Source organism: Saimiri boliviensis, chromosome 21, assembly GCF_048565385.1.
Source record: "Saimiri boliviensis isolate mSaiBol1 chromosome 21, mSaiBol1.pri, whole genome shotgun sequence".
Classification (NCBI taxonomy): Eukaryota; Metazoa; Chordata; class Mammalia; order Primates; family Cebidae; genus Saimiri; species Saimiri boliviensis.
Genome location: NC_133469.1, coordinates 31835593 through 31848588, shown reverse-complemented (window position 1 = coordinate 31848588; position 12996 = coordinate 31835593). Strand labels below are relative to the sequence as shown.

At 47.9% G+C, this 12996-nt stretch overlaps 1 protein-coding gene across 2 annotated transcripts in view; it reads left to right on the top strand.

Moving 5' to 3' along the window:
* Positions 1-10245, top strand: part of THOC5 (THO complex subunit 5) — a 39651-nt gene extending 29406 nt beyond the window's left edge. For both annotated transcript variants that reach the window (XM_039462405.2, XM_039462404.2), the window contains 7 exons: positions 130-226; positions 804-918; positions 2860-2963; positions 3107-3194; positions 5638-5753; positions 6647-6837; positions 10054-10245. In XM_039462405.2, coding sequence (XP_039318339.1) covers positions 130-226; positions 804-918; positions 2860-2963; positions 3107-3194; positions 5638-5753; positions 6647-6837; positions 10054-10117 — 775 coding nt within the window. In that variant the 3' untranslated portion in view covers positions 10118-10245. The remainder of the gene's footprint in view (positions 1-129; positions 227-803; positions 919-2859; positions 2964-3106; positions 3195-5637; positions 5754-6646; positions 6838-10053) is intronic.
* Positions 10246-12996: the final 2751 nt, after the last annotated feature.

Genomic DNA, 12996 nt, shown 5'->3' with positions numbered 1-12996 from the left:
ACATGGCCAAATCTGCAGGACTGGCTGTTTGTGGGGCATGGGAGGATGGGAGGAAGGGAGGAAGGCTGTATCCTGGGACCACAACAGAAGTGACTTACAGCATCATTTTATTTATCTTCTTTTCTGCAGCATCCTGACTTTGAGCGACTATGTACTCGAGTTAGGTCACCCCTATTTGTGGGTACAGAAGCTAGGTGGTCTCCACTTCCCCAAAGAGCAGCCCCAGGTGTGTAAACTGATCTCATCTGCTTGGCTGAGGAGTTTACCTTATCTCTTCCTATATAGACTCTAGAAAGGTCTGTCATAGCTTTGGAGTTTTGAACTGGCAGAATGTGTCCCCTCAGGGCTATGACCTGCCTTCCATCCACTCAGGACACTAAAATGTCTGAGACTTTCAAGAGTTCAGGTACCTTTTGCCTTTTCTCTGAGCCTAGTAGCCTTCTAGACCCAGGTTACTTGAGTCCTTGCTCTGGGACTCATGGCTGCAGGCTCTGTTGCCCTTGTTCTTGTGTGCAAGTGCCAAATACGAGGCATGAGCAGAAATCCAGGTGGCTTGGCCCCTTAGAGAACCTGCCTTTCCTCAGGAGTTGGACACAGCTTCTCCAGAACCCAGCACCTTGTGTCATTTCTGCCAGGACTCAGCATCTGGCCTGTTATAGCAGATAACCCTTGCCCTGTCTACCCATCTTGTGGCATGGATAATTCAGGCTGCTGTAGGCAGGCAGGTCCCCAGAGAGAGGTGGTGCCCAGAGAAAGGGATGGGGGAACACTCACTCGAGTGTGTGTCTCATCGTCACTAACAGCAAACAGTGATTGCTGACCACTCGATGAGCGCCAGCCACATGGAGACCACCATGAAGCTTCTGAAGACCAGGGTGCAGTCCCGCCTGGCACTCCACAAACAGTTTGCATCCCTAGGTAAGCTGATGATGGGGTGGTGGTTTAACATTCACTCAGACAACAACAACTTAGCCTTTCACTCAAAACTTTTGAATCCTGACAACAAATAAAAGAGACGGGATTCCTGGCTTTATGGAGTGAGGATCTTGGCAGGGCCACTGAGGAGAGCTCCAGGCCTGTCCAAGCAGAGGGCTAAGCTCCCCTCAGAGCTATTAATGCTGTCCTGGCCCTCACAGAGGAGGCCCAGAGCCATTGGGTGGCACAAATTTGTGGATTGGTCAGGGGAAGCTCATACTAGGTTAGTGCATTGCAGACTTTGATGTGCATTCGACACGTATTTAATGAGATCCTGATTCATGCACTGAGCATAGTGCTGAGGGAAGAACCGAGCACAGTGAGCTCCTGCCCCTCCCTCCATGGCCCATAGTCAGCTTATTTGAATATAGCTGGCCAGGGAGCGACTCACATACCCCCCACAAGGCCTACTGACTTGGTGTTCCCCAGAGTGAGGCTGAGCCTGTGTTTTCTTCTAAGCTCCCAAGTGATAATGATAAGCCACTGACTGAAGTGGTGGAATGTGGGGGCTTCTTTTAGTTTATTCACTCAGTAACTGCTTGTCAAATGCTTACTATGTTCAAGGTACTTATGGTGGCAGGGGGATGGGGTCAAGATTTTTCTCGTCTAAAAGACTCTGGGTCAGGCGTGGTGGCTCTTGTCTGTAATCCCAGCATTTTGGGAGGCCAAGGCAGACGGATCACTTGAGGTCAGGAGTTCGAGACCAGCCTGGCCAACGTGATGAAACCCCGTCTCTATTAAAAATACAAAAATTAGGCCGGTTGCGGTGGCTCACGCCTGTAATCCCAGCACTTTGGGAGGCCGAGGCGGGCAGATCACGAGGTCAAGAGATCAGGACCATCCTGGCCAACATGGTGAAACCCCGTCTCTACTAAAAATACAAAAATTAGCTGGGTGTAGTGGTGTGTGCCAGTAGACCCAGCTACTTGGGAGGCTGAGGCAGGAGAATTGCTTGAACCCAGGAGGCAGAGGTTGCAGTGAGCCCCGAGAGCGCCACTGCACTGCAGCCTGGTGCCTGGCAACAGAGTGAGACTCAGTCTCAAAAAATATATATATATAAAAAATTAGCTGGGCATGGTGGCATACACATGTATTCCCAGCTACTCAGGAGGCTGAAGCAGGGGAATCACTTGAACCTGGGAGGTGGAGGTTGCAGTGAGCCAAGATCACAACATTGTACTCCAGCCTGGGCAGCAGAGCAAGACTCCATCTCAAAAAAAAATAAAAGAGTCTGTCAGGAAAGGCATTGTGTTTCTATGACACATCTGGAGACCACCCCGAACCAGTTCTTAGACTCCACATGACTGCTGATCTCTCCAGTGCTTGTCCGTCGGTCCTTGCTCCCCATCAGCATTGCTGAGTTTATTTTGTCCCAAGGTTGGAAGCTTGTCATTTTGGACAGAGTTTACCGTGCTGGCATATTTGCTGATTGAAATGCCAGCAGGAATTTACCCTGGAGCAGTTCTCTGGCTCTTCTCCCTTAGAGGAGCTGACACAGAACACTTCAGTTGTTTCCTCCATCAAGGTCAGCTACAAAAACATAGGCCTTCGCTATTTGATCTAATTAACAGTCACTGCTGCGGAGGCATCCTCTCTGGTTCTGGCTCCAGGGGTTTTTCTTTGGCGGGCTATCATTTGCATTAAAGAGAAAGCACCATAAATGCTGGCACTGGATCTGGCCATAAGCACACAGCACTGGGTGAAGGTCAGATTGACATGCCTCATTCCTGACACATGTTGACCTGGATACTTCTTGAGTGCCAGATGTACCAGGATACCTGGCCAGGCCATCTGAGCCCCTCAGAGAGCCCCAGGAGGATGCTAGTTACCCATCTGTGGCACCTGATTTCTACCTGTGACATCACCTGTCTTACTCTCTTTTAGAACATGGCATTGTGCCAGTTACCAGTGATTGCCAGTACCTCTTCCCTGCCAAGGTTGTCTCTCGCCTGGTGAAGTGGGTGACAGTTGCCCATGAGGATTACATGGTAGGTGGAGTGACAAGTTACCCTTACTGTCCTGAGGACTGCAGGACCATGTTACCTTTCAGCTCCTGCCACCTCACTGGAAGGGCAGGGGATTTGATTAGAGGAGCCAGAAGTTCACTTCCTTTCTGTGATACCTCTTCTAGGAGCTGCATTTCACCAAAGACATTGTGGATGCGGGGCTGGCTGGGGACACCAATCTCTACTACATGGCACTCATCGAAAGGGGCACAGGTAATTGCTCTGCTGATTATAGGAGTTCTAGGCAAAGGGAGCTGCCAAGAATCAAACACTCTCGGGGGGTGGCCCAAATAAAGCAGAAGATCCTAGAGTCCTGCTGCAAGGACTTAACAGATAATAATGATTATGAGAACCTGTTTAGCAAGGACTTATTCTGCAACACAGTCACACACATGCTATGTCTCATGGAACATTCACTGCAGTCCTAGGGGTAGTACTGTCATTTCCATTTTATATGGGAGAAGATTTGGGCTTGGTTGCAAGCCCAGTCTGAGCGCTGAGCCTGAGCTCTTTGCCCTTTCCTTCTCCACTCTCCATTATCAGACATGTCCTCCTCCTCCCTCTTCATAGCAGGACTGAGGTGTCACCCTCAGATTGTAAAGGGCAGGGTTACAGGGCCTTCCTCCCTCTTCTGCAGTCCCTGTACTCACTTTAGAGGCATCGAAAACTGATTTTTCAACCTCTTCTGGCATCTGACTCTGCCAAGGCTCCCTGCCGAAGTCCTTAGATGCTATGTTTGGGCCATTTTGCTGTTATCCCACCCAAGCTTCAGCAAGCCTGGCACTGCCTACGGGATCTGACACGCTCAAGACTTGGTACTGAGCTGAGGAAGTTGTCTATAATTCTAAGACAGTTCCAGAACTGTAAGGAAAGGTTGAACTCTGGTATTAGACTTTCTGTCCTCACTACCCCACTTTCTTCTCTATTTTTCATGTCTTTGTGGGTGGGGGAAGCACTTTTTAATAAAAATGTTCTGACTGTTAGGGAAGAACTGTGTTAACCTCTCCTCTCTTGTATGAATAACTAGTGGTCAGAGAGTTAAACCTGCCTCCCCCACTCCCAAATAACGAAAAAGGAATGGCATACTTGTACCACTTAAAAAGATAAATGTCCCAGCACTTTGGGAGGCCAAGGTGGATGGATCACAAGGTCAAGAGATCGAGACCATCCTGGTCAACATGGTGAAACCCCGTCTCTACTAAAAATACAAAAAAATTAGCTCAGCATGGTGGTGCGTGCCTATAATTCCAGCTACTCAGGAGGCTGAGGCAGGAGAATTGCCTGAACCCAGGAGGCAGAGGTTGCGGTGAGCCGAGATCACGCCATTGCACTCCAGCCTGGGTAACAAGAGCAAAACTCCGTCTCAAAAAAAAAAAAAAAAGAAGCTGAATGTCATCCTGTTGAAAAAGGCAAAGGCTTTGGCCAGGTCTGGTAGCTTATGCCTGTAATCCCAGCACTTCGGGAGGTCAAGGCAGGTGGATCACCTGAGGTCAGGAGTTTGAGACCAGCCTGGCCAACATGGTGAAACCAAACCCCATCTCTACTAAAAATACAAAAATTGGCCGGGCATGGTGGCAGGCGCGTGTAATCCTAGCACTCGGGAGGCTGAGGCAGGAGAATTGCTTGAACCCAGGAGGCGGAAGTTACTGTGAGCCAAGATTGAGCCATTGCACTCCAGCCTGGGGGACAAGAGTGAGACTTCATCTCAAAAAAAGAAAAAAGAAAAAGGCAAAGGCTTTCACCAGAAAAGAGAAAAATGAATTATGTTCAAAAACACAAATATTTTGTTTAATGATTATGAACACAGCTTTGATATCAGCCAGTTCTGGTTAAACTCAGCACTGCTACTTTCCAACTATTTGATGGTAGGGACGCTTCTGTCATAGCCCATTTCTTTCTTTTTCTCTTTCTTTTTATTTTTTTATTTTTTTATTTTTAATAGAGATGGGGTTTCACAATATTGATCAGGCTGGTCTTGAACTCCTGACCTCAGATGATCCACCCGCCTCAGTATCCTAAAGTGCTGGGATTACAGGCATGAGCCACTGCACCTGGCCCATAGCCCATTTCTTTATGTAAAATGAGGATGATGATAATAGTACCTAACTCAGAATTAGGATGAAATAAAATGTGTCTAAAGGGTTAGCACAGTGAAAACAGTAAGGACTCTCTACATGTTGGCTAGTAGAAAGAATTTTATATAACAAAATATGTAAAAAATAAATGAAGAAAATAGAGAAAATATATTTGATGTAACAGTTGATACACAATATTGTTGAAAAATTAGATAGTAAGCTTTCACATAGAGAAATCCTTAACCTGCTGGCAAATAAAGAAATGACAATTAAACTTCTATCAAAGTAGCAAATAGAACTCATGGACAAAGCCAAATTGGACCAGACTCTGGGGAGTCCACAGCTTTGTGGCACAGTAAATATATCAAAGTCCTTGGAGATACCAATTATAGGACCTCACATTCTGCAAGCTGGCAATTTCACTTAGGACATTCTAGAACAGTTGGTACCAGAATATGCTCTGCAGCATTCAAATTAATAGGAAACATCTGAGCTGGCCTCAGGGGTCCAGTGGGGAGGCTGCCATGGCTGGCAAGCTGGGTCTTAGAACTGAGTTTTCCTCCTCTCTCCTCTCTTCCCAGCCAAACTGCAGGCTGCTGTGGTATTGAACCCTGGCTACTCCTCCATCCCACCTATTTTTCAGCTCTGTTTGAACTGGAAAGGGGAGAAAACCAATAGCAACGATGACAACATTCGGGTAAGGCCCAGCTGGGGATGATGGGAGGAGCAGGCAGAGCTCTCAGGAGGTGGCCATGGCAAAACCCACTGTGGCTGAGGGCTTGGGTACTGCCTTAATTCCCAGAACAGCGAGGTCTGCCAGGATTTGCAGAATTTGCTGGAGCTTGTGTTATGTAATAGAGGAAAGAGTCTAGACCTACTTGCCTACCTTGCGGTCCACAGGTTTCCCCATTTATAGAGTAAGGAGAGATACCTGCCTTGAAAGGTTATTGGCTTGAGCTTCTATAAAAAATGTGAATAAGACCACTTGCCTGCCTTGGAGTCCACAGGTTTCCTCATTTATAGAGTAAGGAGAAATACCTGCCATGAAAGGTTATTGGCTTGGGGTCCTATAAAAAATGTGAATAATCTCTGAATCATTTATTTCCTCTTCTCTAATGGTTCCCAAAGGACCCATTTCTTAGAAGCACTGGAATGACATGAGGAATGACATCATTGCAGCTGTTAATCATCACAGCTGTTACGTGGCAGCCTTTGGCTGCTACTAAATCAAATGTGCTATGGAACGCATTTTTGTTTTGTTTTGTTTTGTTTCTTTTCTTATAATGCAACAGTGTTGAGAGAGGAACGCATTTTTAACCAACATCTTCTGACTTAGGTCTTATTTTGAGACTCCTTCACCTCTGTTTTCCTGGCTGTGGGCATACGAGACAGGGAAAGTTATGGGTCAGAATCAGAAAGATCTCGTTGTCTTGATGAGGGGGCCTCAGGACAAGCCAGTATAGCTTGATCAGATGGCCCAGCTCCTGCAGAGGCATCAGTGCTCAGGCCCATGCAGGGCTGGAAGCCCAGTCACTGTGGTCACCACACACAGAAAGGTAGTGCTGAGATGCTGGCTTTCCCACCATGCAGGCCATGGAGAGTGAAGTCAATGTGTGCTACAAGGAGCTGTGTGGCCCTTGGCCCAGCCACCAGCTGTTGACCAACCAGCTGCAGCGGCTGTGTGTGCTGCTGGATGTTTACCTGGAGACCGAGAGCCATGACGACAGTGTGGAGGGCCCCAAGGAATTTCCCCAGGAGAAGATGTGTCTGCGGCTCTTCAGGTGAGGGGAGGACGGTGGGGTGGGGACTCTAGTGACTTCTCATGGTAATTTGGGTCAGATACCAGAGCCAGATTTTCTGGGGAGAGCTTGCTTCTTCCTTCCTGAAACTTCCCCTGCAGCCCCACCCTGGTCCACCAGTTTTACACAAACAGCTCCTAAAGGTGGGCCACCCAACTAAATAAACAGCGCCAGGTAAGAGCCAAGACAATTTGGCTGAACTTTATTTTCTATACTTTCTGTGGAAAACAATAGAGTTTGTTTGCTTTTTACTGTCCAAATAAGTTGTGGTTTTTTTTTTTTTTTTGAGACAGAGTCTTGCTTTGTCGCCAGGTGCCAGGCTGGAGTGCAGTGGCGCAATCTCAGCTGACTGCAACGCAACCTTCACCTCCCGGGTTCAAGCAATTCTCCTGCCTCAGCCTCCCTAGTAGCTGGGACTACAGGGTGCACCACCACGCCCAGCTAATTTTTTTTTGTATTTTAGTAGAGACGAGGTTTCACCATGTTGGCCAGGATGGTCTCGATCTCTTGACCTCGTGATCTGCCCACCTTGGCCTCCCAAAGTGCTGGGATTACAGGCGTGAGCCACTGCGCCCTACCCCCCAAATAAGTTTTTTAACTGTGCATCCTTGCCTGTCCCCAGGGAGTCTGCAGTGGCCTTTCTAGGATACTGCCCTGTCAGTGAGAGTCGCAGCTTTAGGCCATCAGGCAGCACAGAAGGAACCAGTTTAGAAGTAAGACAGATAGGAGTGCAGATCTCTGTTTTGCTGCTGACCTTGGAAGAGTCACTTCTGCTTAGCTGTGAGCCCCCACTTTTTTTCTTTTCTTTTCTTCAAGATGGGGTCTCACTCTTTTGCTCAGATTGGAGTGTAGCAGCATGATCATAGCCTACTACAGCCTTGCAGTCTTGACCTCCAGGGCTCAAACAATCCTTCCACCTCAGCTTCCCGAGTAGCTGGGACCACAGGCACACAGCACCACACCCAACTAATTTTTAAATATTTTGTAGAAATGTAGTTCCATTATGTTAGCCAGGCTGGTCTCAAACTCCTAGGCTCAAGTGATCAGCTTGCTTCAGCCTTGCAAAGTGCTCTCAATTACAGGCGTGAGCCATTGCGCCTGACCCCCATTTTCTAAAGACTGAAGTGGTGGAAGTAATACCTTCTAGCTCATGATGAATCAGAAGTAATTCATGTAAAGCTTCCTGGCACAGGACTGGGTCTCAGAAAATGCCAGCAGTTCCTGACAGCTTGGTACTTAGAGCATGTGGGCTCATGACACTTCCAGCTACTTTTTCTTTCTCTTTTGTTTTGGGTCCTTTATTTTCCTTGCATACCCTAAATTATGTTATTTTAAGAGTCAGTTTGAAAACTGCATATTTTACTACTCAGGCATCCCTTCCTTTCTGCGCAAAGTTGGGGAGGAGCAGTGTTTAGGAAGGAAGAAGGATGTTAATCTGTTTCCAATCAGGACATTCCCCCGTGTTCCCTGTCAGTCTAAACAGGGCCTTACCTCTCCCTCACCTTGTCCTCGGACAGCTAGTTCCAGCCCTGGAAGCAGTCCCAGCATCCTCCCACCTCATCTGACACCTCCACTGGCCTGGTTCATTGTGTTGTCTCATAATAACCAGTTCCAGCTCCTAGTGGCTGCTGGGAGCCAGAGCTGGTGGTCAGATGCTGGCACCTTCTAGCACTTGCTCTTCTCAGAGGGTCTAAGACCCTCGGCAATTTCCCAACTGCCCGGTGCACTCTAGCACATTTCCAGGGTGGGAATTCTCATATGGCCAGTGTTTATTTCCTCTTCCTAATGGTTCCTAAAGGACCTATTTCTGGTTTTTTTTTTTTTTTTTTTTTTTGGTTTTTGAGACGAAGTCCCACTCTGTCACCCAGGCTAGAGTGCAGTAATGTGATCTCAGCTCACTGCAACCTCCGCCTCCCTGCCATAGGACCCAATTCTCTTTTTTTTTTTTTGAGACGGAGTTTCGCTCTTGTTACCCAGGCTGGAGTGCAATGGCGCGATCTCGGCTCACCGCAACCTCCGCCTCCTGGGTTCAGGCAATTCTCCTGCCTCAGCCTCCTGAGTAGCTGGGATTACAGGCACGTGCCACCATGCCCAGCTAATTTTTTGTATTTTTAGTAGAGACGGGGTTTCACCATGTTGACCAGGATGGTCTCGATCTCTCAACCTCGTGATCCACCCGCCTCGGCCTCCCAAAGTGCTGGGATTACAAGCTTGAGCCACCGCGCCCGGCCTTCTTTTTTTTTTTGAAATAGAGTCTCACTCCATCACCAGGTGCCAGGCTGGAATGCAGTGGCGCGACCTCGGCTCACTACAACCTCCGCCTCCCAGGTTCAAGCAATTCTCCTGCCTTAGCCTCCCGAGTAGCTGGGACTGCAGGTGCGTGCCACCACGCCCAGCTAATTTTTTTGTATTTTTGGTAGAGGTGAGGTTTCACCATGTTGGCCAGGATGGTCTCGATCTCTTGACCTCGTGATCTGCCCACCTTGGCTTCCCAAAGTGCTGGGATTACAGGTGTGAGCTACCACGCCTGGCCAGGACTCGATTATCCAAGGGCTTTGTTGTATCTCCAGGCTTAGGTCCTCTGTCAGCATTCTGGGAAGGTGCTTCTTCAGTCACTCAGATCCAACTCTATGGCTGGTAGATGTGAGAGGTGAGGCTCTCCGGCCAGGATGCAGAGTGCTGGCATGGGGAGCAAGAGACCTGAGGCCAGGCATTCCACCAGCCTGGCCAGCATGGCTAAACCTAAACTCTGCTAAAAATGCAAAAAATACCCAGGCGTGGTGGTGCCTGCCTGTAATCCCAGCTACTACTCAGGAGACTGAGGCACGAAAATCGCTTGAACCTGGGAGGCGGAGGTTGCAGTGAGCCAAGATCATGCCACTGCACTCCAGCTTGGACAACACAGTGAGACTCCTCAAAAAAAAGGGAACAATCCTAAAAAGTGAGGGTGCTCAAAGCTATGTCCTTAAAGTGCCACTGTCAGTGAGGGCCTTTTCCAGTTTGTGTTCACTGATTTACAATCACATAAAGACATTTTTACAAAAATAGCGTCGCACCTTATATGTTGTTCTGCAGTATGCTTTTCTCACAACATTCAGTGTCATGTAACTCTGCCTCTTTTTTTTCCCCATGTGTGAATGAACCATACTTTATCAGCCTGGAAGGTGTGGTATTAACTATTCCCTTCTGTTTCTCTAGGGGTCCCAGCAGGATGAAGCCATTTAAATACAACCATCCTCAGGGATTCTTCAGCCATCGCTGACCTCCCACCCAACCCGTTGTTTCCCCTGAGGCCTCACCCTGAGTACTGGGCTTTTGCTTGCTGCTGTGGCCCACATGTGACTCTTGATATTCTCCAAAGACACCATCCAATTAAAAAGTGTCACCTGACCAGTGGCCTTTGTCTGCAGTTCCTTGCAGGGTGGCTTTGCAGTCTGGAAGGGCAGGTGGGAGCTGTGGCACAGTGTGAAAACGCATTTTAGAGAGACTTTTTCTCAGCAGCCAAAAAAAGCAGAGTGCAAAAAGATTCCAATTCTGCAGACAGATGCTGGCCTCTTGTCTACGCACACCCTGTTTCTGCTTTGAGGGGAGGTCCTCATGATCTTGGTATTATTTATTATCCCAGGTTCCTGCTGTTAAGAGGTGTTAGAGGCCGGGCACAGTGGCTCATGCCCATAATCCCAGCCCTTTGGGAGGCTGAGGCCGGTAGATCACCTGAGGTCAGGAGTTCGAGACCAGCCTGACCTACCCCGTCTCTACTAAATATACAAAATTAGCCGGGCGTGGTGGCGCATGCCTGTAATCCCAGCTAGTTGGGAGGCTGAGGCAGGAGAATCACTTGAACCTGGGAGGTGGAGGTTGCTGTGAGCTAAGATCATGCCATTGCACTCCAGCCTGGGCAACAAAAACGAAACTCCGTCTCAAGGAAAAAAAAAAAAAAGGTGTTAGGAGAAGCCAAAGTCAGCAGAGCACAAGGAGCAAAAGCTCTTCCCTCCCCACCTGTTCTTCCCACTAGTCCTGTCAGGGTTGCCGATGGACAGATTCTTTCTCATCAGTGAATATTACAAATGTCTGACAGAAGACAAATTCAGTTGATCCTTGAACAACTCAGGGGTAGGGGCACCAACACCCCCTGCCATGCACAGTGGAAAATCTGTGTAGAACTTTTGACTCCCCAAAAACTTAACTACTAATAGCCTGCTGTTGACCAGTAGTATGCTATTAGTAGTTACTTACTGCTAACATAGTACATACTTTCAGTATTTATATTGTATCTTATACACTGTATTTTTATAACACAGTAAACTAGAGAAAATAAAATGTTATGAGGAAAGTCATAAGGGGCACAGGGCGCAGTGGCTCACGCCTTTAACCCAGCACTTTGGGAGGCAAGTGGATCACTTGAGGGCAGGAGTTTGAGACCAGCCTGATAAACATGGTGAAACCACGGCTCTACTAAAAATATGAAAAGTAGCCAAGCATGGTGGTACATGCCTGTAGTCCCAGCTACTTGGGAGGCTGAGGCAGGAGAATTACTTGAACCTGTGAGGCAGACCTTAAAGTAAGCCAAAATCACGCTACTTTACTCCAGCTTGGGCTATAGAGATACTTAAAAATAAATAAGAGGCCGGGCGCGGTGGCTCAAGCCTGTAATCCCAGCACTTTGGGAGGCCGAGACGGGTGGATCACAAGGTCAAGAGATCGAGACCATCCTGGTCAACATGATGAAACCCCGTCTCTACTAAAAAAAATACAGAAAATTAGCTGGGCATGGTGGCACATGCTTGTAATCCCAGCTACTCAGGAGGCTGAGGCAGGAGAATTGCCTGAATTCAGGAGGCGGAGGTTGCGGTGAACCGAGATCGCGCCATTGCACTCCAGCCTGGGTAACAAGAGCGAAACTCTGTCTCAACAACAAACAAACAAACAAATAAATAAGAAAGCCTTAAGGAAGAAAATATGTATCTTCTATTCATTAACTGAGAGTGGATCACCATAAAGGTCTTCATCCTGTCTCAGGGTTGAATAGCCTAAGGAACTCCTGGTTTTGCTGTCTCAAGGATGGCAGAGGCAGAAAATGTGGAGGAGGTGGATGGGGAGGCAGGCACCACTGTTACTTTTATTGAAAAAAAATCTCTGCAGTGGCTTGTGACTGTAATCCCAGTACTTCGGGAGGCTAAGGCGGGAGGATCCCTTGAGGCCAGGAGTTTAGGACCAGCCAGAGCAACATAGTGAGGCCCTGTATCTACAAAAATTTAAACATTAGCCAGGTGCAGTGGCATTAACTGTAGTCCCAGTTACTCAGAAGGCTGAGGTGGGAGGATCACTTGAGTCCAGGAGTTAAAGGTCACAGTGAGCTATTGATTGTGCCTGTACTGTACTCCAGTCTGAGAAACAATTCGAGACCCTATCTCTAAAAAATAAAACGGCTTGGCACGGTGGCTTGTGCCTGTAATCCTAGCACTTTGGGAGGTCAAGGCAGGCAGATCACGAGGTCAGGAGTTCGAGACCAGCCTGGCCAAAATAGTGAAACCCCATCTCTACTAAAAATACAAAAAATTAGCAGGCATGGGGTGGGTTCCTATAATCCCAGCTACTTGGGAGGCTGAGGCAGGAGACTCACTTGAACCTGGGAGGTGGAGGTTGCAGTGAGCCGAGATCACGCCATTTTACTCCTGCCTGGGCAACAGTGTGAGACTAAATAATTAATTTAAAAAAAAGAAATCTGCATATAATAGACCCACACAGTCCAAACTGTTGTTCAAAGATTAACTGTATGTCACAGAGTAATTCTAAGTCTTACAGAATTTCATGGAGTTGGTTAAGAGTGGTGTTGGAGAATCAATCACCTAGACATACAGGACAGTGAGACAATGGTAGAGTGAGACCACGTAACATTTGAAGAGAATATTTTTTATTGAGACAGGGCCTTGCTCTGTTGCCTAGGCTGGAGTGCGGTGGCATGAACACAGCTCACTGCAGCCTCAACCTCCTGGGTTCAAGTGATCCTCCTGCCTCAGCCTCCCAAGTAGCTGGGACCGCAGGCGTGTGCTACCATGCCTGGCTAATTTTTAAAGTTTTTGTAGAAGCAGAATTCCGTTACCTTGCCCAGGCTGGTCTCAAACTCCTGGGCTCAAATGA